At 33.2% G+C, this 22,509-nt stretch overlaps 2 protein-coding genes across 2 annotated transcripts; both read right to left on the reverse strand.

The window, feature by feature from the left end:
• Nucleotides 1-1,285: 1,285 nt before the first annotated feature.
• On the reverse strand, nt 1,286-3,095 carry LOC114165038 (protein BIG GRAIN 1-like B). The gene has a single exon (XM_028049663.2). It carries the CDS (start codon nt 2,671-2,673, stop codon nt 1,381-1,383), a length of 1,293 nt encoding a protein of 430 aa, XP_027905464.1. The 5' UTR covers nt 2,674-3,095; the 3' UTR covers nt 1,286-1,380.
• A 10,988-nt stretch (nt 3,096-14,083) lies between these two features.
• On the reverse strand, nt 14,084-22,024 carry LOC114166706 (dentin sialophosphoprotein, putative (DUF1296)). Its single transcript, XM_028051480.2, has 10 exons — nt 21,610-22,024; nt 20,513-20,556; nt 20,265-20,400; nt 19,684-19,813; nt 18,534-19,135; nt 17,781-18,126; nt 17,258-17,519; nt 15,927-16,019; nt 14,977-15,423; nt 14,084-14,593 (listed from the first exon to the last, which is right to left on the reverse strand). Exons 1-10 carry the CDS (start codon nt 21,788-21,790, stop codon nt 14,249-14,251), a joined length of 2,586 nt encoding a protein of 861 aa, XP_027907281.1. The 5' UTR covers nt 21,791-22,024; the 3' UTR covers nt 14,084-14,248.
• Nucleotides 22,025-22,509: the final 485 nt, after the last annotated feature.

Raw genomic sequence — 22,509 nt, forward strand, 5'->3', positions numbered from 1 at the left:
ACCATAGCATAGCCTTTTCTTTTCCTACAGTCCAACATAGCTACCTAGCTTTCAAACCCTAACATTTTTTTTTTCCCTTCAAAATCTGTTAGTTAAACCCTTTCAACTCAATTAGCATATCACACTGTTATGATTTAGTGGTCCTCCTCCTCCTCCTCCAAACTTTTTTTCTTTCCACATTAAACATTTTCTATATTCATCGATCATGGCTGGTGCTTTTCATGCTAATTTAATTCGAAGAATAAAGGAGGAGATAGATAACTTAATTTTCATTTGGGACAGAACAAAAGAGAAAGAGAAAGAGTAAATCAGAGTTTTGAGTCCAAATCTGAACATTCCTGTTTTCTTTCACCCTTGTTTAAGATAATGTGAGAATCCCCATAAAGTTTTTTTTTCTTCTTTTTTTCCCACCTCATAGTCTTTTTGACATAGGAACCATGGAATGCTTAGGATGATGAATGAACTTGGAACATTAAAGGGGAAAAGATTAAATTTGGCTTGAGATCTATTTATTTCATTGAAGGGTATGAGACAAAAAGAAAAAATTAGAAACATGTATGAAACAAAAGAGGAACATAGAGAAAGGAGAGAGTGATTTAGGGTTGAAGTTAAGAGAGATGATTAGCAATATTTGAGGTATTGAAATAATTCAGGGACAAGGTCTTGGCTTAGAAGCCAACCAATTTGACATGAAGGTTTTAGAGAATCCAAGAAGAGATTTTTTGTCCACATCTTTGGAGACCATGCCTTATACCTCTACCCTTTTTTTCCATTAAACCCATCATTTGACCTCTTTTTTGCTGCCTCTAAAATTAACAATGCCGAGTGATTTTACCCCCCAAAGAAAAAATGGTTTCGGATCATTAAGTAAAATATAAATTTTGAAATTTTAAAAGAGAAAATTAAAAAAAAAAAATTAAAAAAGATCTCATATCCCCATTAGATTAACATAGGCACTTTTTGACTATTGCTCCCACGCATATGAGATGCATGAAGATAGTGTTAATTTCAAGCAAAAGGGGCCCCCACACATAAGAGAGAAAGCAAAAGCCCTCTTTTCTCTTGCCATGAATAAGTGTAGAAATTCTGCCTTTGCTTTCAACTTCATCTTCATATTCTTCCTCTTCTTTAACTGCTTTTTCACCCCTTTTTCCCCATTTCTCGTGCAAACAAACGTTGCTCTCTCTTCTTCAATCATATTGCATGAGGTGAACATTTTAACCACAAAACCATTAACAATGCTAAAATAACCAACAAAAAACATCATTAAGAAACACAAGAGAACTAGATTAAAGGAGAAATCTTATTATCTGATGTAAACCCCCACACCATTTAATTCTAATTAAAAAGTAACCCCACTTTTTTTTTTCACCTTCAAAATTACAGAATGAAGCCATTGGCAATGGCTCTATTGGTACTGAAATGGGTAGTTTCATACACAGGTAACTCTTCCCTGTACCTCTCAATCCCAATTGCTGATAGATTATCCAACTCAAAAAGATCAGAACTTGAACAACTGGCTACATCATCATCATCATCTTCTTCTTCATCTTCATCTGCATAATGCATAACAGCATCAAACTCCACTTCGTTCTTTTTCTGATAATTCTTCAGCAAGTCTCTTGCTAACTCCTCCACCCTGCGACTCTCCTGCATGACATGCAGTCTCAGTTCCTCACTCCTGTTCTTTCCATTGGAAGCCACCAAATCTCCTTCACCCTCGTAAACATTCTTGTGCCCACATGGCCTACAATCTTCATCTACCACAACACTCACTGGGCAAAACCTCACAGACCTTTTTGCGCCTGATCTTGAAGAAGGGGTTTTGCTCAAACAAGACCTTGAAAAAGAAGATGCTGATGAACACGTAGAGCCTGGCTGTTGTGCCGCTGGTTTAGAATCAGTTGCACGATTTGTTGTGACCGAAATCGGAACGGGACGACATGATGTCGTAGTTGTTGAAACCTTTGCTTTCTTGGCATTCCCACTTGAAGTGAAGAGAGAGTTGAGAAAGCTAGCGAGTTTTGCACCCGGTGAAATGGGTTGCTTTGCTTTCTTCAACTCGCCGTAAAGGATTTTCAAGGCTTTGGACTTGGTTTTGCCGAAACCATTCTCGTGCTTTGGCTTCTGGGTTTGAGAAGAGTGGCTCCGGAAGCTGTGATTGTGAAGTGCGGCGTCGAAGTTGGTTTTGGTTTTGGTTTTGGTTTTATCAGAAACACTGGTTTTGATTGGCTTTGGCCTCTGCACTCCATAGAAGGACTCTGACTCCGAAGAAGAGAAGCCCCCAACAGAGCTTGACTCAGAGGAAGAGGTTGAACTTGAATACATGGAGAGAGTGTTCGAAATTGAATTGCTTCGCGTTCTTCTTTCGAATTCCGTCAACGAGTTTCTCCCCATTAGAACTTTCTCGGAGCTTCTCTTCTCCATCCAACTCTCCACCTTCCTGGCCCTGCGAGAGTTGAGTTTCTCAGCTTCAGCTTTCTCCTCTCTGAAACAATTGCTCTGTTTCTGCTTCCTCATGGTTTCCCGGTAAAAGATGAGCTCCTCCTCCTCCTTCTCCTCCGTTTGATCTTCGTCGATGGAACGGTAGATAACGTCAAGTAGAGTGGAAGAGAAAGAAGGGTTTTCTCTCTGGTGCTGTTTTCTTGATGGTTTATTGTCCCACTTGTCCATTCTGTTTTTTATAGAGAACAGGGGAGGAAAAACAGAGAGGGGTGGAACAGGGGATTTTGGAGGGTATCAATTACTTGGCCTTTGTTGTCTGCTTCAAATAGTGGCACTGTGAAAAGCTGTAGTAGAGAGAAATTATGAGGAGAAAGAAATGATTGTGAGAAAGGACAAGGCCATGGCTGTGTTTCCAAAAAAAAAAAAGAGTGTGAGAGTGGTGTGTTTGCAAATCACTGTGGGAGGACATAAGAGGAAAGAGGAAGAAAGAAATGAGACATGAGTGTTGATGAGTGCTTGATGGTTTTGAGAGAGACAGTAATGAAAGCCAAATCCCACGCCTCAGAGGAGAAGAGTGAACAAAGGATGATTGAGAGAGAGAGAGAGAGAGTTTTGGAGAATGGTTTCTTTTGGATGCTCTTATAAGGGTTGGGGAAGGAGAATAGCTGGCCAGGCTGTCAATAATGATGTGGAATTTCACTGATTTTAAATCTAATGCTCTGATTATTCAATTCACCTCTTCCTTAGTTTTTCATTTTTTATTTTTTTTCTTCCCCTTCATCCCATGAATTGACATTAGATCCTTACTTTTTCTTTATATAACAAAAGAAAGAAAATGCATAGTTTTGTAGGACCATATATTGATCCAGCAAAGAAGATTCCACTCTTCTTGCTTCAGAAATTGATCAGTATCTGTGTTAGTTTTGATGTGGATATTTGCAGTTTCTTTCTCCTTTCTATGTACAAACAAAATGTGATTGTGTGGAGGTTAACTTGGTGTAAAATGTTGATTATTATTACCTTCTTTAATTGGTGGGTTTTATGATTAGAAGGGTGGTGTTCGTGTGTTGATCTGAAGAAGGAATTCTTAGAAATTCAAATTTGAGTATAAATTATATATTGATTAGAAATGGAAAAAGAGAATATTATATAAGAATAAAGATATATAAATCTATTGTTTTAAGGTTATGGATTAAGAGTAATATCAATATCTTATATGGTTGAACTCAAGTTTCGTTAATGTTGTAAACCTAACGGGAATGAGAAGTATAAACATGTGTGGAGCACTTGGTATTATAGTGTATTATGAGGCATTGCCATTATACTCCTGTTTGCACAGTCAACTAATGCGGCTACTGAACTGAACTTTGGGCTTTAAGTGTTCATTTATTTTTGTGGATTCTATTAATGCCCGTGACTTCTTCAAATTAAAGCTCTTCTCCTTTTGCCTATTTTAATGAACTGCATTGTGGTCTAGGTTTAGCTTTCGAAAGAACGTCTTGAGGATTTTGCTGATGTGAAGTACATAGTTTTAAGACTCTAGTTTTCTGATAGAGGTTGAATTGAAGGAAGGAAAATTGAGGACTTTCTTTGATGTGTAAAAACTAAACAGTTTTTCACCCTCTTCAAATGGTTTGTTCAAGTTTCCTTAGACAAAACTTTAGGAATCAAATTACATAGACACTTTCAGAAAACTAATTTTTGGCAACGGTGCAGAAATAAGTTTTTTTTTTCTTCTATCTTTTGAGAAGATTTACTGAAAAAATACAATACCAATAAAACTCGAGTTCAATTAACCTTTTTATACTGCTATTTTATTATAATAATGTGATTCTCACATAGAAGACTATTTATTGTTAAAGGGAGATTCACACGAAAGATATATAATCAAAGGTTAAGTATGGTTTTAGTTCTTAAACTTTAACGTGAAATTAAAATTTATTTATGTCTGAAATTTTGATACATTTAGTTCAAACTTTAAAAATGAATAAATATAATTATTTTAATCTAATTTTTGGACTTGTCAAACACATTTTGACAGTAAAACAACTTAAATATTAATATAAAACTTGTTTGACAAGTAAAATAATTTAACGTATTGAGGTAAAAATTTATCAAAATTTCGAATATGAACAAATTCTAATTGCACACCAAGATTCAAAGATTAAAAAAATACTTAAATTAGACCAGAGTTCGATCTAGATAATAAATTGAGGATTCTTATAATCCAAAATGTTAAGATTATGTGATTATGTATTTTTTTTTAAGTTGATTATTTTTTAATCTTTACCCAATTTAGAACTTATTTCAAATGTATAATTCGGTACGGTTTTCCTTCAACATTTTTATTCTACAAAATGTATAAAAAGTTTGCATGAATTTAATTACTTCAATTAAAGATCCACACACTTACCAACTCTAGAAAAGGAGAAAAAAAATGTTAATTTTACATTGTGATATTTTTTTCATAAGGGGGGAAATTCCAACTCAAATGGGGGTGGTGGGTAGAAAGAATTGATTGAGTATATGGAAGATAATTTGGTAAGATGCATTTTGTAGGCATTAATGAATAGCATAAGGTCTATGCCTGAATTACAAAAGCAAGATCAATAGCAATCTATGGTTGCCCCTCTCATTTATGGAAGCTTGAGTTGATTGACAATGCAAAAGAAATATAAACACACAAAAAAAAAAATGGTCGTTTAGTCCTTTCAATTGTCAAACTTTCTTCACCTACGTGTCTATGCTTGTGTTATTGTTTTGTAGGGGCACAACAACAAGAGAAAAGAGAGACTTAGTGGGAACATTGTGTGCTTATTTGCACAATCATTGCTCTCGTGGCTCCTAAACTTTATGAAGAGAAAGAGATGAAAGCAATTTTGAAACAAAGCCACAAGAGATTTTATTTATTTGTTTATTTATTAATTAATTAAGATTGGGAAAGGATGAGGCTAGAGAAAAGATGAAAAGTGGGGTTAATTAAGTTGATAGGGTTGAAAAAGAGACCAAAACAAAAATAAAACATCGTGTGTGTTTGTTTGGATGTTATACTATTGTTTTTTGGCCTCATTCTTTTCTTCTCTTTCCTTGTACCTTCCCTTCGGTTTCAAGAAAATATTTCATAATGAAACTTACCAGCTAGGATGCTAATATAATAACACATCCACCAAGTGTCACTATAATTATACAAAAGCAACTAATACAAACCCTTGTAACAATCATGGGATGTTATCATGATACACGAGTCTCGACTCTCACGTTTCATGTGTAACGAAAATTTTTAATAATTTAGTACTACGTATGAACAAGTACTTTGCTTCTTAAAAAAAATCATTTTCGAATTACCACAATTTTGGTATCATATATATACAAAACAAATCTCAGATTCCACCACACTATCATGCACGTTACTATTAACCATCTATGAGAAATTGATTGTGGAGTTGATGAGTAATCACTCCCCATTAATTCCATTCTTAGGAATGAAGGATGTTTAAATCATTTATGAGTTGGATTTTCGAGTAGGAGTGAAACAATAGTTCATTCTTGGTGAAACTTGACTTTTTCACCAATTTTACCACTTTTTCTAACTAATAATTCTTCATTGCTTTCAGGCAATTTTCCCACATGATAAATCAATCCATTATTTCAATATTTTTCAAACATGTTTGTTTCATCTATCGAAAGAAAAAAGATTTAAAAATATGTATCATAAAATATGTTAGGAATGTAAGTGTGAATATAAGTTTTACATTGGCAAAAAATGAAAGAGTAGAGCACTATATGAGAATAAAAACTCATAAACTCATTATCTTAAGGTTTTGCGTTAAAAGTGATATCAATGCCTTATATGATTGTGCTGAGGTATCATTGATATTTGTTTTCCATGATGAAACTCTTCCTCTATAAACCTAATAGAATAGACATGATGTATATTAAGTAGAATTTTTCCTATTTATTATCCAAAAACAGAAAGAGAAATAGATAGAAGAAAAAAAAGTGAAATAGGACATATACATGACTTAGAAAACAGTGGAAGCACATGCATATTCTCCCATGTTTGATGACAATAGGTCTCTAATTGTAACCTAATTAACACTATGCAATACTGTTACATGGTATATGGAGAAGGTGGGTTGTAGAACATTAATGAACATGTGGTACAAGATAGAGTGTAATGTTCTTCCAATTGTCTCCATTCATGTTAATCACTGTTTTTCAACTTTTCAATAAACATACTCATATGTTCTTTCGTTTTAGTTTGCACAAAATAGAAGAGTAAAGGGTTTTGAATATATATATATATATATATATATATATATATATATATATATATAAAATTTTGGACCAAATTAGTTTTTTTACTGTGAAAAATATATTAGGATCCTTTCAAAAAAATAATCAAAAACCTTAAGTATAGTGATAAAATTGTTAGGCGTACAATGTGTATGTTGTTAGGAACAAGACAATAAAAAAAAGAATAAGGAGAGAAAAATGAACAACACGAGAATTTAACGTGATTCGGCGTACAATATATATGTCTACGTCCACGACTACACTAGAAAAAAATATTATCTTTGCTCTCAAATTTGTGTTACAAAATATGTAAATTGTAATTTGATATGAGGTTAAATATATATTTTTTGTTTTTAAGCTATTAAAAACACTAAATTATAAAGTATTTACTCTATATTTTATGATAGTAAATTTAAAGCATTATTCTCAACAAATGATACGTGGAATGTTTTTTATATGATTAACAGAATTTCATAGCAAATTAAAATATAAATTTCAATATTATTTGTTGGAAATAATATTTTATATTGATTTTTCATAATAATTTAAAATCGTAAAATATATTTAACCATTTTAATGTGTTCAAGTTAAAAGTGTAAAGGACCGATTAATACATTGTTGCGGTTCCTTTAATTTGTTTTTATATTTCTGTGCTCATAAAACAACAATTTCATTTAAAAACAATAAAGTAATGTGTCATATACGACAAACTATTTTAAATTAGTGAATTTTTATTTCTTTTTCGAAATTAATTTGCAAATAGGCTATTTGAACAAGATTCTTAAAAAGAATATGGAAGAATATTTTCTCTTTAGTTTTATGTACTCATAGAAAAAAATCTATTGTGTGACTTCTCTAAATTTACATTTTTTTTTTCAATTTATAAACTAATTGTAGTCCACGATAGAACTCTCTTTTTTTTTTCGATATATCTTTTTAAAAAAAGTTAAAACATAATAAAAATTTGTCTTAAATTGTTAATAGAAAACCTAGCATGAATTTGAAGTAAAAGAAATGAGTGTTTACATTTCGAAGGACTAAACTTGAGGAAACAAAAAACACAATAGAATTCTGAGTAATGGCTTTCATTATTGTCTCCAATATCCGTTGACCTAGCAATGCAATAAGTTTGTTTAGTAAAACCTATTAATTTCACTCATACTTTCATCATATAACTAAGCACTTCAATTTGACTTTTTTTTTTTTTTCTAAACAAAATTTTGCATAAAACGTGCTCCACTTATGACTTCTGTGCGTAAGTGTAATATCTCAAAACTTAAGTATTATGAGTTCTTTAATAGAACTTCTATTTTCTTTATAATAAAAAAAAAACTTTTATCTTTCTGTTTTTTCGATTTCAAAAATATCTTTCACATTCAATTCATCTCCTATATCAACTTCCAAACCACTTATTTTAACTATTTGAGTTCCTCTAGTATGAAGAAAGCATTACTTACATATAATATATACATGAACCAACAAATATAAATGTATTTAAGGTTATGTATCTTTCTCATCAAATTTTTACAATAATACGTAATAATTAAGTTATATTTTAAAATTTGGAATGGTTAGAAATTTCAAATCAATTATAGATAAAATCAATTTAACAGTACAAATTTTATCTTACAAATTAGTTTTGTGGAATTAAATTACACTTAAAATTCACTTATTAATAAGACTTGAACATATTTTTTGAGAATTTTTTTATTCGATTAATTCATATCATTAATATTAATTCATAAAATTAGTAAATACTTTGTATTAATAGCATAAATATTATAAAAAATCGATTTTTAGAGATTAAAAACATGTGTTTCAACATAACCAATGATGAGATGAAAATAAAATAAAGAAATAAATAGTATATAACTAATAGTATAAAAACATGTGATATAAGTGAATATTAATGTTACATTTTATGTAATTACCCTATAATAATAGAAAACCTAAAGTATGTTGTGGAAAAAGGTGGAGGAGGATTGCTTTCATATCATGGGGGTTAAGAAAAGAAAGTAATATTGTGAGGGTTAAGATTCCATTTACATAAGTGGCAATGGCCAATATAGGGACCCAAAGCCAAGTCACATGCCACATTGACATGCCCTATATAGCCCCCAATTAGGAAAAAGTTACTTGCAATGTGCCCCCATGTTTCCTTTCTCATCATCCTTCCTAAGAATTAACGTATTAAACTTTATTCCTCATGGATGTACCCTTCACTCTCCACCAATATTTCATTCCTTTCCACTACACTTTATACGTACCACTCAAGACATTCTATACCATTAAATCCTTAATTAAATTATGAGATATCAATTCTATCTAAAACTTTAAGATAACAATTTTTTGAATTTTTTAAACTATAAAATTAATTTGTTAGAAGTGGACAAACCTCACCTTCCAAGTAAAGTACAAATCTCACCTTACAAACCTTACAAACCGGTTTTATGGGGTTGAGTTAGGCTTAAAGTCTACTTCTAATATGGTATCAGAGTCAAATTAAAGTCTATCCTAGCGAACTTTCTTGGACATTTTGTTCCACCTGATATCGGGCGCCGCTAATGGACCAACCACTAATTTCTTGTCTCACGTACGAGATGAATATACCTTGGCATGAGGGGGTGCGTTGGAAGTCTCACATCGACTAGAAATAAGACTAATTCATAATATATAAGTGAGGTGCAAACCTCACCTTACAAGCCAATTTTGTGAGCTTTAAGTCTAACTCATCCCACAAAATTAACTTGTAAAGTGAGATTTACACCTCCCCTGTATATTATGAATTAGTTTTATCTCTACTCGAGGTAAAACTTCCAATATATTTTATAATAAAGTTGAAAAGGAAGATAAAACAGGTTATGACTTAAACTCTTCGACTATCGGCGTTAAAAAAAATTAATTAAATATGTGACTTAAATTTTTAACATATATTTTATATGAATAACTCGTAATTCAATACTACAAATCTCTTTTATAGAAAAAAAAAATGCTAAAACAAATTACATATGTAATGATCCACGTAGATAGAATTCACTTTGTTACAACATTGCTTTACTATATGTCAATTGATGTTTATCAATATGATAGCAGTCATTTCACATAATGCGTTTGTTTTTTGCCTTTCCGAAACTTTTGTTTTCATCACATTGTGGAAATAGTTTGTCCTAAACATCTTTGTTTTCAAGGAACTATGATAGTCCCACGTTAATCACACTTTGTCTGAAACGCCAAAAAGAGTTAGAAACTATGCTATAATATCTACTTATAAATAATTTCAACACCATTTCAAGATGCTGCTAGTTCAATTCCTTGTGTCACGCACATATAAATATATAAAAATAAATAAATAATAGAAATATTTAAATAAATGTAAAATAATGAACAATAGATTCGACAAAAAAGCACAATGGTAATCAATAATTAGGGTTAACTTCCATCAATTCCCCTTCTACATTGGTTCTGTAAATTATTGATCAGTCACTTTTCACTCCTTAAAACTTGTGTACAGCTAAGCAATGCTCTTAAATATATGTTATGTTTTTTTTTTCTTTCTTTATTATATACTACTTCTATTGCTAATCAATAATAGAAACTAAGTCAAACCGATTAAAGCTAAAGAAAGTTTACTAAAGTTAATCGGATTAAATTGGGTAAATAAAGTGGTGTTTTACACATAAAGGTTGATTCATCTTAACTAGTTTTATTTTCTCTCATTTTCTTACTTTTCGTATTTTATGTTTAATTTTAAGTAATATCTCAAAAGGATATACCTTTTATAATTTAAATTTCTTTCTAGTACAAGAATCCAATTATTATTTTTATTTAAATAAACTTAATCGAGTTTACTCATATTGTGTTAAATTAATTCTTTTGCAAACTTAACGAATATAAATTAATTAAATCTTAATCTGTTTTGAACTAGTAATTGATCGTCTTGACAAAAAAAACTATTTACATTACAAATGCTTTTACTTTGTGGTGCAAATTGAGAATCGAACGACGTTAACATGATTAGCATCTTTTAAATGTGAAATCAATCAAATCCAAACGGTCTTTTTCTTTGTTGTTTAATACATTAATAAGAACATGTCTAGATAAGTTAAAAAGAATACATATCATTCACTTCAACATGATACAAAACATGTTCTCAGCACACACACTGTTAATTCTTGTTTGAACATGTTACAGCCACAACAGAAGATACTGGTGTAGACCAGGAGAATGAGTAGAAGATACTTGTTGGAAAATGGGTGAAAACATGTTGAAGAGATTCACACGCATGGAATAACATGATTGATGATGTGTTGCAATGATGCAGGTTGTGTAGCACTTTGACAATGGAAGATATATGTATGTTCTGTGAACGAGATGAAATGATGTGTTTTTACGGAAGGGTCACAAAAGAGATACAACATTAACGAGATATGAGTTCAATCCACGTATAAGAAATTAATATTGATGTTGGATCGAGTACTTACCACTTGGCCAAAAACTATAGTTATTAGTCAATGCACAACTCCTTCTACTTAAGAGCGTATGACCTCAAGTACCATGATTTGATTGTGACTCGGCTCATCCGACCTCTGCCACGGGACAATTGCTGCCATCCATAACACATGAAACTTAGATTCACACTCGGATTAGATTACGAATCGTAAAATAGGTATGACTCTTTTCCCTTTTGGAAAAGAAAGAGATGGATGCATGATATGTGACACCTCTTCACACTAGAAACACGCTTTGCAAAGTTGGTTGGTAGCCATTTTGCAAAGGCAGGCCATGCCTACATCATTTCCTCTCTAACTTGGATTCAAACTGTGGGACACCCCACAACCTTAGCTTCAATCAAAACCATATATTGCTTTGGCCCAGTTTCATCGTTTCCGCAACACACACACACCACTTATGATAACTAATCAACCATAGTTGCCACCTTCATGCCTATCCCTTTAACTAGTATTAATTCTTCCACATTTTCAGTTCAATCATTCACTATTTTCATGCTTCTATAGATATCTACTAACCCACTAGAGTTCTATGCATACAGATATAAAGATTGTAAGTCAGAAACCTTCACATGCATAGCCATGCTTTGCTCCTAGTACATGACTAATACTTAATCTCTCTGGCACCAACAAAATGAGTTGTGTTATGAGACTGAACACCCATTAGTTGCTGATCATTAGGAAGCAAAAGCAAATATGAACAAAAAAGAGGTTGTATGATTACACTAGGGTGGGAACCCTATTCGGATCATGCTATAACTTCTATTTTTTGACTTTCATCTTTTACTTGATGTGGTTTAGTGTGAATTATTGATTAATGTACAATTATCTTTTTATTTGAAAGAATCAATAACTCACACTAAGTCACGTCAAAAAAATAAAAGATGAGAATTAAAAAATGGAATTTATAGTATAATTTTTCATATAATAATTTGTATGCATGAAGAACCATGCAGTATATAATTACATTCTTTACAAATATTGTTTATTTTTCAGACATCACAGTACTATTTAATTGTCTGAAGGGCTTTGTTTTGAACAAAAAATGAATTATTAAGAGAATTTTGTTCATCTTTTTGTGTTGTTTAGAGAAGAAGAAGGTGAAATTTAGAAATATAAAATGGTATGTGTGGCTTTATCTGAAGTGGTTGTGATGTTTTGTTGCAGACATGAGGATAGAATAGAAGAAGGTTTGGTTAGCATAGCATAGGATAGGAGTGGGTTTGGGTTGGTTTGCTTTAAAAATTGGCCTCGGGATTGCCGTAGCTTTTCTTTTTGTATTATCAACAAACACTTTTGTTCAAAGTCTGAAATCTCAGGGTCACTACAACCGTGTTCATAGGGACAGCATACCCTTCTTTATAGACCCATCCCAAGGGTAGTAGGACCACTGCACGTTCACACACTCTCACTCACTTTGGAAAAAACATCAAAATGGTTCAATTTTCTTTTTTTCAAAATTATATATAAATAATTTTGAAAAAATTAAGAAATTGGTAAGTTGTATTAGAAATATTTTAATTTATTTTAGGTAGAAACCGTGGTATCACACTAATACGACTTTAATTTAAAATGTTACGTAATAAAATCATGTTTTAACATAAATCCAACTTTAGAAATATTTAGCACAACTCATTTTGCCTCATTCTTTACCTAACTACCCTGTTTTCCGCCTTCATTTCTCCACCATAAGCCTCATTGCCAATTTAAGGGCATTAGATTTCATGCATTGTACACTTCTTCGTGTTAACCTAGTTATTGCACTCCAATTAGGTTTCAATTGGGTATCTGTGAATGAAAAGAAAATTAATTAAAAAGATAAATTTTAAACCCTAAACAATTTTTCATTTTTTTTTCTAATATCTCCAAGTTCACTCCTATGTCTAAAGTATTTTTTTTTTTCTTAAATATTGTAGTTTTCATAGAATTTCAATTTTGAGATGATATTTTGACATCCATACAAGTATACCCAACTGGCAAGTTAAAATAACAATATTTTGGTTATTTGTTTTATTTTTTTTAACTTCAAATTCTAATACACATTATTATTATTAATTATTATTATTATTGTAAGTTTTAATGTGGGTATATTTTTTTCCCAAAGATTTCAAAGTATTATTTTACTTTCAAATTTTAGTAAGTGTTTACTCTTATCTATAATTTAAAATTTATTTATATTAGTCAAGTTATTATAATTTATTCATTAAAATTGAAAAAAAAATATTATTTAACTATTTAGATAAAGTATAAATTTTATATTAATAAAATAAGATTATAAATGAAAATGAACTTTTAATTTAAATGAAGAGATAATCTAGTTCAAAATCTATGCTGCTTGAACTTATTCGTGGGTAAATTACAAAGCATCCTTTTCGTATATAGTTCATACTCATTCTACTAAATACAGTTAAATTAGTTTATATGTCGTCAAAATTCACACTTGAGATAAACAAATGTTCAACACAAATTACGTTAGGAAAATCAAGTTTGATAAATTTTGTTCTAACTCAAATTTCAAACTCGCTATTTCCTATCCCTAACACTTGTAACAGCAATTTTCCTTCCTTTTATATTCACTCAATACTCGACAGAAAAGAACACAGTTGCCACCAAACAAATGCTTGTGAGATGGTGCTAATTTTACTAGACATGGATAGGAAGACGTTGCAAGTAATTTGAGGGTTATTGTGGCCATAGATATCAGTAAAAATACAGCATATCCAATCAAGAAAAGCTTTTCAGCATTATCTGAAAGGATTTTCAGGAATGACTGAAATTTTAACTTTTGAAGCCAAAACTCAATAATTCCTACATCTACTGCAAACAAAGGAGACTGAAAATTAATGCCTCATTGCATTTGTAAAAAGGGGAAAAAAATTAAAGCATAAGTCATCCATTTCACAATGAAAACTGACACTTTTTTCTTCTATATCTACTTTCAGTCAGTCCCTTGTACACATAGGGGTTAAATATAACTTTCTTTTTTCTGTTATCCCAGCTCAGAAATTTGTTGTCCAATTGATGTGGCCCAATTGGGGCTGCTGATATGCACCAACCTGTGGTCCAGGAGCAGCTGCAGCTACACCAACTCCAACATTGCTGCCAATAGCTGGTGGTCCTAAATGGTGAGGACTAGCCATGGCAGCTGGCTGTGGAGGAGTGTGGTACATGCCAGGGAACTGCATGTGAGAAGACTGAGCTGCAGCTGCATTGAAGGAAGCATGACCAGTGTGTGAAGGCATGTAAGCTGCATGTGGTGTTTGCCCTGGCATGTTATAGTATGGACCAGATTGCATTCCAGGAAGATCCCTTGGATTTTGTAACCAAATTTCAGATGTCTCAGCCTGTGATTGAGGGGAGAAATAAGAAATCAAATCTTAGTTTTGCAGAAGAAAGCAACAAATGATGTGATTGATGATAGAAGATGCAGAGATTACTAATCTTATCCTATTCTTCTCTACATTCTATTTCCTATTTAGATTCAAGAGTCAATGTGGATTACATTACTGCAACTTCTACTATTAAAAAGAAATATACACAGGATTAGAACCTTTTGGTGCCTCCCTTAAAACTGAAAAAAAAGAAGAGGACAAATGGAAATAATAATGATTCTAGAAAAACACACAATCACATAATTAATCAACTTAGTTATTGCATTTTTGTTAATGCTTCATTTGCTGACATTCAAGAAAAATGTTTTTTTAACACTACACAACCAAATTATTACCTGAGGATTTGGGACATAAAGATTATCTTTGTACTTCACTCGAGATGAATCTTCAAGAGCTGTTGCACCCCCAACCACACCAGGAGTTATCATGGCATATCCAGTTGGACTAGCAAAATTTCCAAACCCAGCAGGATTTCCAGCAGGCACGGGCTTGAACTGTTGAACTCCATATTTAAGATTGTTGGCATTAAGATGGGAACCACCTCCAGGCATTAACAAGTAACTGTTGCCATTGGTTGGGTGAGGGTAGGGAGGATTACTTGAATATCCAGGCATTGCCATAGGTGGAACATAAACCGGGGACAGAAATTGACGATATGGCATAAGATTAGCAAAGTGTGAAACATGAACTTGTGGATACATTTGCGGCACTGGAGGTTGTTGCTGTTGTACCATAGCAATTGTGGAAGCAGGAGTATTATTGGTTCCATGGGAGATCAAAGCCTACACTCGCAACATGGAGAATTTAATAAAATATGAAGAACGCCAACAAAATTAAAATGCCAATTAATCTTGCATTTCAAGCGAGGAGAGAACTTTTCCATTTTATATTCTCCACAAAAACTAAATCAAAAACAAAGTCAAATGTTTTCTCAATCCAAATTAAAATAGATCAATCTGTGCCAATTGTTTTAAAAGGGATTTACTTTAAGTAAACCCCGGCATAATTAAATCATTCTGCAAACATGGGTAGTGAATAAACAAGAAATCCTTCCAACCTTTTGATTATAATTTATCTAGTTGAGGTTGATACTAAATACATTGTAATAATTAGGTGGAGGATTCAACTTTGTTCAGTGACATAGAAAATGGGTTGGTACCTCTTGTACCGTGTGTGTGTGTGTGTATAAGTTGTATTTTTCTACAGATAAAAAACCCATTAAAGTAAACTACAATCAAGAAATTAAAAGACTTTAATATTCTATTGGCATATAAATTTATTATACCTCCTGCGGAGATGATAAACCCTGCCCTCGAACAGTTTCATCAATTGTAGGTCTGAAATAAGGTATGTCATACCCAGTTGGAGGATCATACGCCTGTTTAGAAAATTAAAAGTGAGAATGACAAGACAACAAGACACAAAGTACACCTCTTATACATACTATTACACAAACTGATAAATATTTGGCATGATTGTATTGGGCAATCGTTTCACTGATAGAATCATAGGAAAAAGTTTCAAGAATTGTCACATACTGTCAATAGAAAAGAGAGACGGACATCTTTTAAATGTCAATTCAATCAGACGGCCAAAAGAGTGTAGCAAGTACAAAAAATATGGGAGTCACATTAAGGATTTAACAGTGGGTTCAGTGCATGTGAATAAGACAGACCGTTTTCTAGTGCATTAGATTATCTTTTTTGCCAGATTGTAAATCACTGACAACAAATATGTTTCATGTCCCTCCTAACATGCAACGCATCTCAAATATCATTGCAGACAACAGACAGAACAGCCTATAATTATTAATTTTGCACCATAGTGTCACAATCACTAGTGCAGAGGACACCCTGCCACTGCTCTAATGACAGTAACATCGTGGCTGGCCTTGTCACCACAGTGCCAAAAATTTTCATAGCCAAAAACTCCATGGTGAATGCTTGGCGGAGCAGACACAACTGGGTGGTGTTTGCCCCTGAAACCAGTCCCATTTCAAAGTTTTTGGGGAATGTGCAAACTAGAAAAATCCCCAGCCTATTGATAAATCTGACATTATTTTTCAACATTTTATTCTTTGCGCACGCTGACCCATCAGTTTCCAATGAGTTTTCTGGCCAATCTTCACCATGTCCAAATACATGTCCTGACATTTGGCTGTCCAGTGTAAAATTATAGGCCTTTTTTCTTAACTTTTCAACAAATAAGCATAGTGTAATATAGATATATTTAGGGTCCAAAACGCAGCCACCCTACTATCCACTGTAACATCTTTTGGAGTTGGTCACCTGAAACCACTTTCCACATTGACTGCTACGGAACAAACTGCCACATCTAATCCATACTGCACCTGATCTAACCCTTTATGGTCACGACCAGTGCCTGACTAGTGAATATCTCCAGTTTCAATGGTTTGCAGATGATAATGATCAATGGCAAAAGACAATCAAATCACAGGCATAGTGCCTAACCAGAGGTCTGGTTATGCAGCCCGTCATTGCCAGAGTCTCACTAACATAGTATAAACAACTATGGTCATTGATAAATTTGCATAGACAACAGCGAAAGTTCAACAACATAAGGACTACGATGGTATAATTGAAAAGAAACACACACCGCAAAGCCTGGCATATCATGAGAATCTTGCTGCTGAGGTTCTGAAGGTTCATAAGATGGACTGCCATCACGAACTAACCCAATGTTACCATAATTGTCCTGAGTGTTTGAAGACTCTTTGTTATCAGGCAAATGTTGCTCAGAAGCAGCACCAGATACAGGAGAGTCTGACCCAGAACTTCTGATGTGTTCCTCCAGTAACTCCACCTGCTTGCTGCCAGAAACATCATCAGTGGACAACTCTTCAGCAGGTACTGTCAAGCTGCAATCAAATAAAAACAACATTACGTTTTGTTAACAGGAAAAGCATACTAACTATCATGGACTTATTAGCTGTGTGTGAAAGTAACGTATGGAATATACATTTGAAAAAAAAAAAAATCATAAACCTTAAAATTTCAACAAAAATACTACAAAGAAATTTAACAAATACATCAGAACTGTGAGGCTGCCAGCTCCATGCCCAAATACTAAACTCTCTAACCTAAAACTAAAAAATACAATTAAAACAAGAAATGCAAACCTTGCAGCCAATTCATCATTTGATTTTTCGGAAGCTCCTATTATGTGATACTTAGATTGAAGCCTTGAAGAATCAAGTTCAGTCCCAATGGTACCAAAGGTCAGCCGGCATCTGTCAGTCTCTGGAACTCGAATATGCTGTGCTATAATCACATTTTGGTTCTCATATATATTTACTTCGGAAAGTTTGTCTTGAAGCTCTGCTGCATCTGATTCTATATCTCCAGAACTTTCTGCAGGAGGAGAAGCAGAAGCAGCAGCCTTTTTAGGGGTTCCAATTACTCCAGGACTATTACTGTTTGGCTTCTGGCTAGATTTAGGCTTCCATTCTTTATTTTGCTGGGAAACTGCATCATTCAAAACTCATCAAATTTCTAGGCAAGAATTAATATATATATATATATATATATATATATAATAAAAAAGAATCCTACACCAAAATCATCTCATTTCATTAATATGCGTAATGAAATGGATAGTTCAATCATAAGCACTTCCATCAAACAAAAATGCAAAGAAAAAAATGGGTACATTACAGGTACATTTTAATAAGCAAGTTTCTCTGAAACATGTAAGAAAAGCTTAAACAAAAATCCACAATAAGTTCTCCCACTCAATTGTTCTGGATTTCGGTCATTTTGACTGAATTTAAATGCTATATTTAGCCTACCACAAAAGCAGAGCATACTCCAACATGATAGGCTTGAAAATTTAGATCAAAATCATAATTGGTAGAGCCGTTTCAAAGAACTACCTCTTTGATGTCCCGCAATTTGTTGATGTGGTCTACTATTATACTGGTTGTTCACAGACGCTCTGCTAACTGGCACACCAGATGATGAAGGCTCAGTTACTTTAGTTTGACTAAATTGTTCAGTCTTCAAGACAGCACCAACTGATTGGAAAGAATCTGTAGATGTACCATCTTTTCCAGCAACATAAGAGCTGCTAGGAGCAGATGATTGTTTTACTTTGTTGTCTGAAGGCTGTCGCCTAACACCAACAACCCCAACTTCACGCCTAATAGCTCCAACAACACCTGATGATCTAGAATCAGGTGAGGGCACATGAACAGGATCTGTTGAAGAGGAATACACCCCAACAGCAGAACTGCTGCTTGATGCCACTGTAGCTGGATTTTGATGGATGTGGTTAGGCTTAATTGGTTGCACCCGTCCAGCTGCATTTGAAACCATGTTTTGTTTATCCTTATCCTTATCCTCAGATGCAATTTTTCTTTCAACAGTATTTGGAACAGCATCTTTCTGGTATCTCACAAATGAATCAGAAGGACCATTTAGTGCCTGGGATGAATTCCTTGAGCCAGATGACCTATGACTGGTGGAGGCTGACGAACTGCAACAATGATGAAAACATGTATATATAAAATTCATTATCCAACAACTACGTGAATAAATCAAAATAGCGATCCCTGACAAATATGTCTTTCAAATCTGACATAAAGGTCCATTGCATTAGTTAAAACTAAAGAATGCCAATCAGTAGAATCACTGGACTTTCATTCCTGGTGTTGCCTATTATAGATATACAATAACAAATTTTGATTTAAATATTATATTACGAAGATTGGTTTACTATTTCTCCTCATTTGATTCCTTTCTAACCCCTTCTGTTAAACGTAAACTGTTAACTTTCTATCTGGGTCAGTATACCTCGCATTAGTTTGCATGCATCTGACCTTGGGTTTGAATAATTCACATGCATCAGTAAAGTAATCTTCTATTAAAATTGTTTTCACAGATCAGGTAAGCATTCCCCTTTTATAACCTCTCACAGAAGAAGGGTTAGAATATATTGACAGCTGCTGAAACTAGATATACAAAGTGGCAAAAGGCAATCAACCAATCCTTCAAAATCCATACAAAATAAAATTGAGATCGTACCCCTTTTCAGATATGTTTACATTTGGCTGCTCACTGGCAGATGTTGAGTTCTGCTGTGAAAGAGGCTTTACTTCTTTATATATATGATTTACCCTGTTGTCTCTAACAACACGGAACTCTCTGCTGATGCCTGAATAATAATAATGAACTTAAAGATCAGAGCAGATAGTAATGACAACATGTAAACATATACAAAACAAGTGATTCATTTAGCTATTGGAAACCACATATGCAAATGAAGGTTTTGAAAACAGAAAACCATAAATTATTCATCAAGAGTAAATTATTAGATGGATATATCATATATGGCTAAAATACCACTCTTCATCTAGTTTCAACTAGAAAAAGTCATCCACCATATGAACAAAAGGACACAGGCAGCATAAAAAGCATTACAATCAAAGAAAAAAAAAAACAACTACTACGTATCAAGTGAATTGGAAATGCAACATATTTAAAAATACATTATGGATCTTCCCCCATAGCAATGTTTACTATCATGTGCCACAATAAGAACAAAAACTACTGAAGAAAAAATTGGGAGTAAAACATGAATGCTCATTTTAAAAAAGACATATTACCAGGTAAAGCACTCCGAGAATAGTTTGTTCTTCGAACATTGCGTTCAGAAGGGGTGTGAAATTTCACTCCTTGACCACTACTATTCTCAGATGGCCTTCGCGAGTCAGCTGAACCATTGTTCCCAACATTATGAATCTGTAAAGACAGAAACATTCAATAAAATTACAGATAAGAGAGTCACTAGTCTTTAGCATGTAACTGGGATTTAATTTAATAAGTCATCCAGAAAGAATACAAGAAATTGTACCTCCTTCTTTCGGTCTCTCCTCCTCTTCACCTCATGAAATGGATCTGAATAATAAAGCCACAATGAACATTAGTAGATCTTTTTTGTTTAATTTTCTTTCAAATCAATACTTAATATGGGACATTGCCAAACTCCAATTAGAGCTGAACAAATAAACTAACATAAGAAAACATTCACCAGTTGCAGAATCACATACATGGTTTAAAACAATATAATCTAGCAACATTCTAATTTAGACAGCCTAATTGCAATGGCCATCAATAAGCACTCACATTCATCCAGCAACTATTTACCATTCAAATACATCAATGAAATACATTAAATTTAAAAAATGTAGATCAAATAAATTTCAGGACTCGACAAATTATTAACCCTAAAAATGATATAATTCAATGACAGGATGGCTACTATTTTAAAATGGTTTTTGAATCATATGTTACAGGTAGCAGAAGTTTAAAACATATTCAGCACAGAATAATTGTCCTACACTTTCACTTTGATAATGAAGTTAACATTTTGTTACCAATGATCAGCCCAAACAATTCTGATAGTGCCACAAACTCTACGCCAGCATTTTCGGCAGGCAGCCTAAATAAACAAAACATACCAAAAAGATATGAACATATGCAATCATGTAAGGTTTTAAACAACTGAACCACAATTTCAGCCACAACGTTAATGTTTGGTTTGTCCCTAGGTTTCCACAATAACAAAGATCATTACAGTTTCAAACATTAAAATCATGCAGCAACAGCAAAAATAACACAATCAAAGAAAGCTCCACCGCGTTCATCATAGCTCAGCCTTCTATGCCACAAAAAAAGCCAACAAAATCATTCTAAACTCTTATCATCCTCATTCTCACAAATGCAAATTAAATACAAAATTCAGCCCACACATGAATTACACAAACACCCCAGCGCCACAAAACATTCTCCACCAATCAACGAAACACCACAAGAGATGGTAAAAATGAGAGCCAAAACCCCCTCAATCAAAAACAAAAACAAAAGCAACACAATTCAAAAACTCAAAAGAGGGAAGCAAGGCTTAAGAACAAAAAGGTAAAACATGGCCCCACCAAGGCACCCACCAACCTTGGTTGAGCAATTTCTGAGTGGTTTCGTTAGGATCCATGTTGGTTTCCTTAAGGGCAACATAGATATCAGCATCAGAATGATTCCCCACGATTTCCTTGATGGATTGAATGGTTTTGCGCACTCTCGCAGAGAGCAAATGGGTACCAGTGCCACTCTCCGTTCTGGAACCAGGGACCATTGCACCCTAAACCCAACAGACCCAACCCAGAAGATAAAACACAACCAAAGCGACGAAAAAACAAAACCTTGAGGCTAACACTGGAGATAACAAGAGACGGGTAGGGTTTTGTTCTTCTCAATAGGGACAGAGAGAGAAAGAGAGACGAAGAACAGGGAGAAAAGGAAGCGGCTTGGAGCGACAGAGTGAGGGTTTTGAAAACGTTTGACAATGACTTTAGTTTTGAGGGAAAAAATTTATACGCTTAAATCCCACATTGCTTCACTTTGTGTGTTGTGTTGTGCCCTAGTGCTGTTCTCCACTAAACTACGGTTATACCCTTTGCTTAAACAAAAATTGCAAATCATTTTCAAAGGATTCACCAATAATGTCAAAACCAACATGTGGGTTATTCATCATTATGGATTATCAGTTTCATTTGGCAATTGCAAATTTTATAATAATAAAAAATAATAACCAATTTAATTCCCAAAATTATTTATGAGTATCATCATTCGTTTTTTAAAACAAAATTATAAAATGTTATCTTGAATCAGGAAGCTATTAATCATTAATAAATAATGAATGTTACTTAACTATTTTGTATGTTAAATTTTTAAAAAATTTATGAATTAAACTAGGGTAGTAAGTAACTTACATTTTTTTCACTCACTCCCTTATTATGTTTTATATAAAAAAAATCACAAAATATTGTTTTAAAAATCACATTATTCCCTTTT

This window comes from Vigna unguiculata, chromosome 10 (genome assembly GCF_037176805.1).
Source record: "Vigna unguiculata cultivar grain cowpea cultivar isolate G323 ecotype 2 chromosome 10, ASM3717680v1, whole genome shotgun sequence".
Classification (NCBI taxonomy): Eukaryota; Viridiplantae; Streptophyta; class Magnoliopsida; order Fabales; family Fabaceae; genus Vigna; species Vigna unguiculata.

Coding starts and splice junctions, on each gene's coding strand:
- LOC114165038 (XM_028049663.2), bottom strand. CDS start 2,673: ATGGACAAGTGGGACAATAAACCATCAAGAAAACAGCACCAGAGAGAA.
- LOC114166706 (XM_028051480.2), bottom strand. CDS start 21,790: ATGGTCCCTGGTTCCAGAACGGAGAGTGGCACTGGTACCCATTTGCTC. Junction 17,520..17,780: donor AATGATGAATTGGCTGCAAG/GTTTGCATTTCT, acceptor ATTTGATTGCAG/CTTGACAGTACCTGCTGAAG. Junction 15,424..15,926: donor GTTTATCATCTCCGCAGGAG/GTATAATAAATT, acceptor TTGCGAGTGTAG/GCTTTGATCTCCCATGGAAC.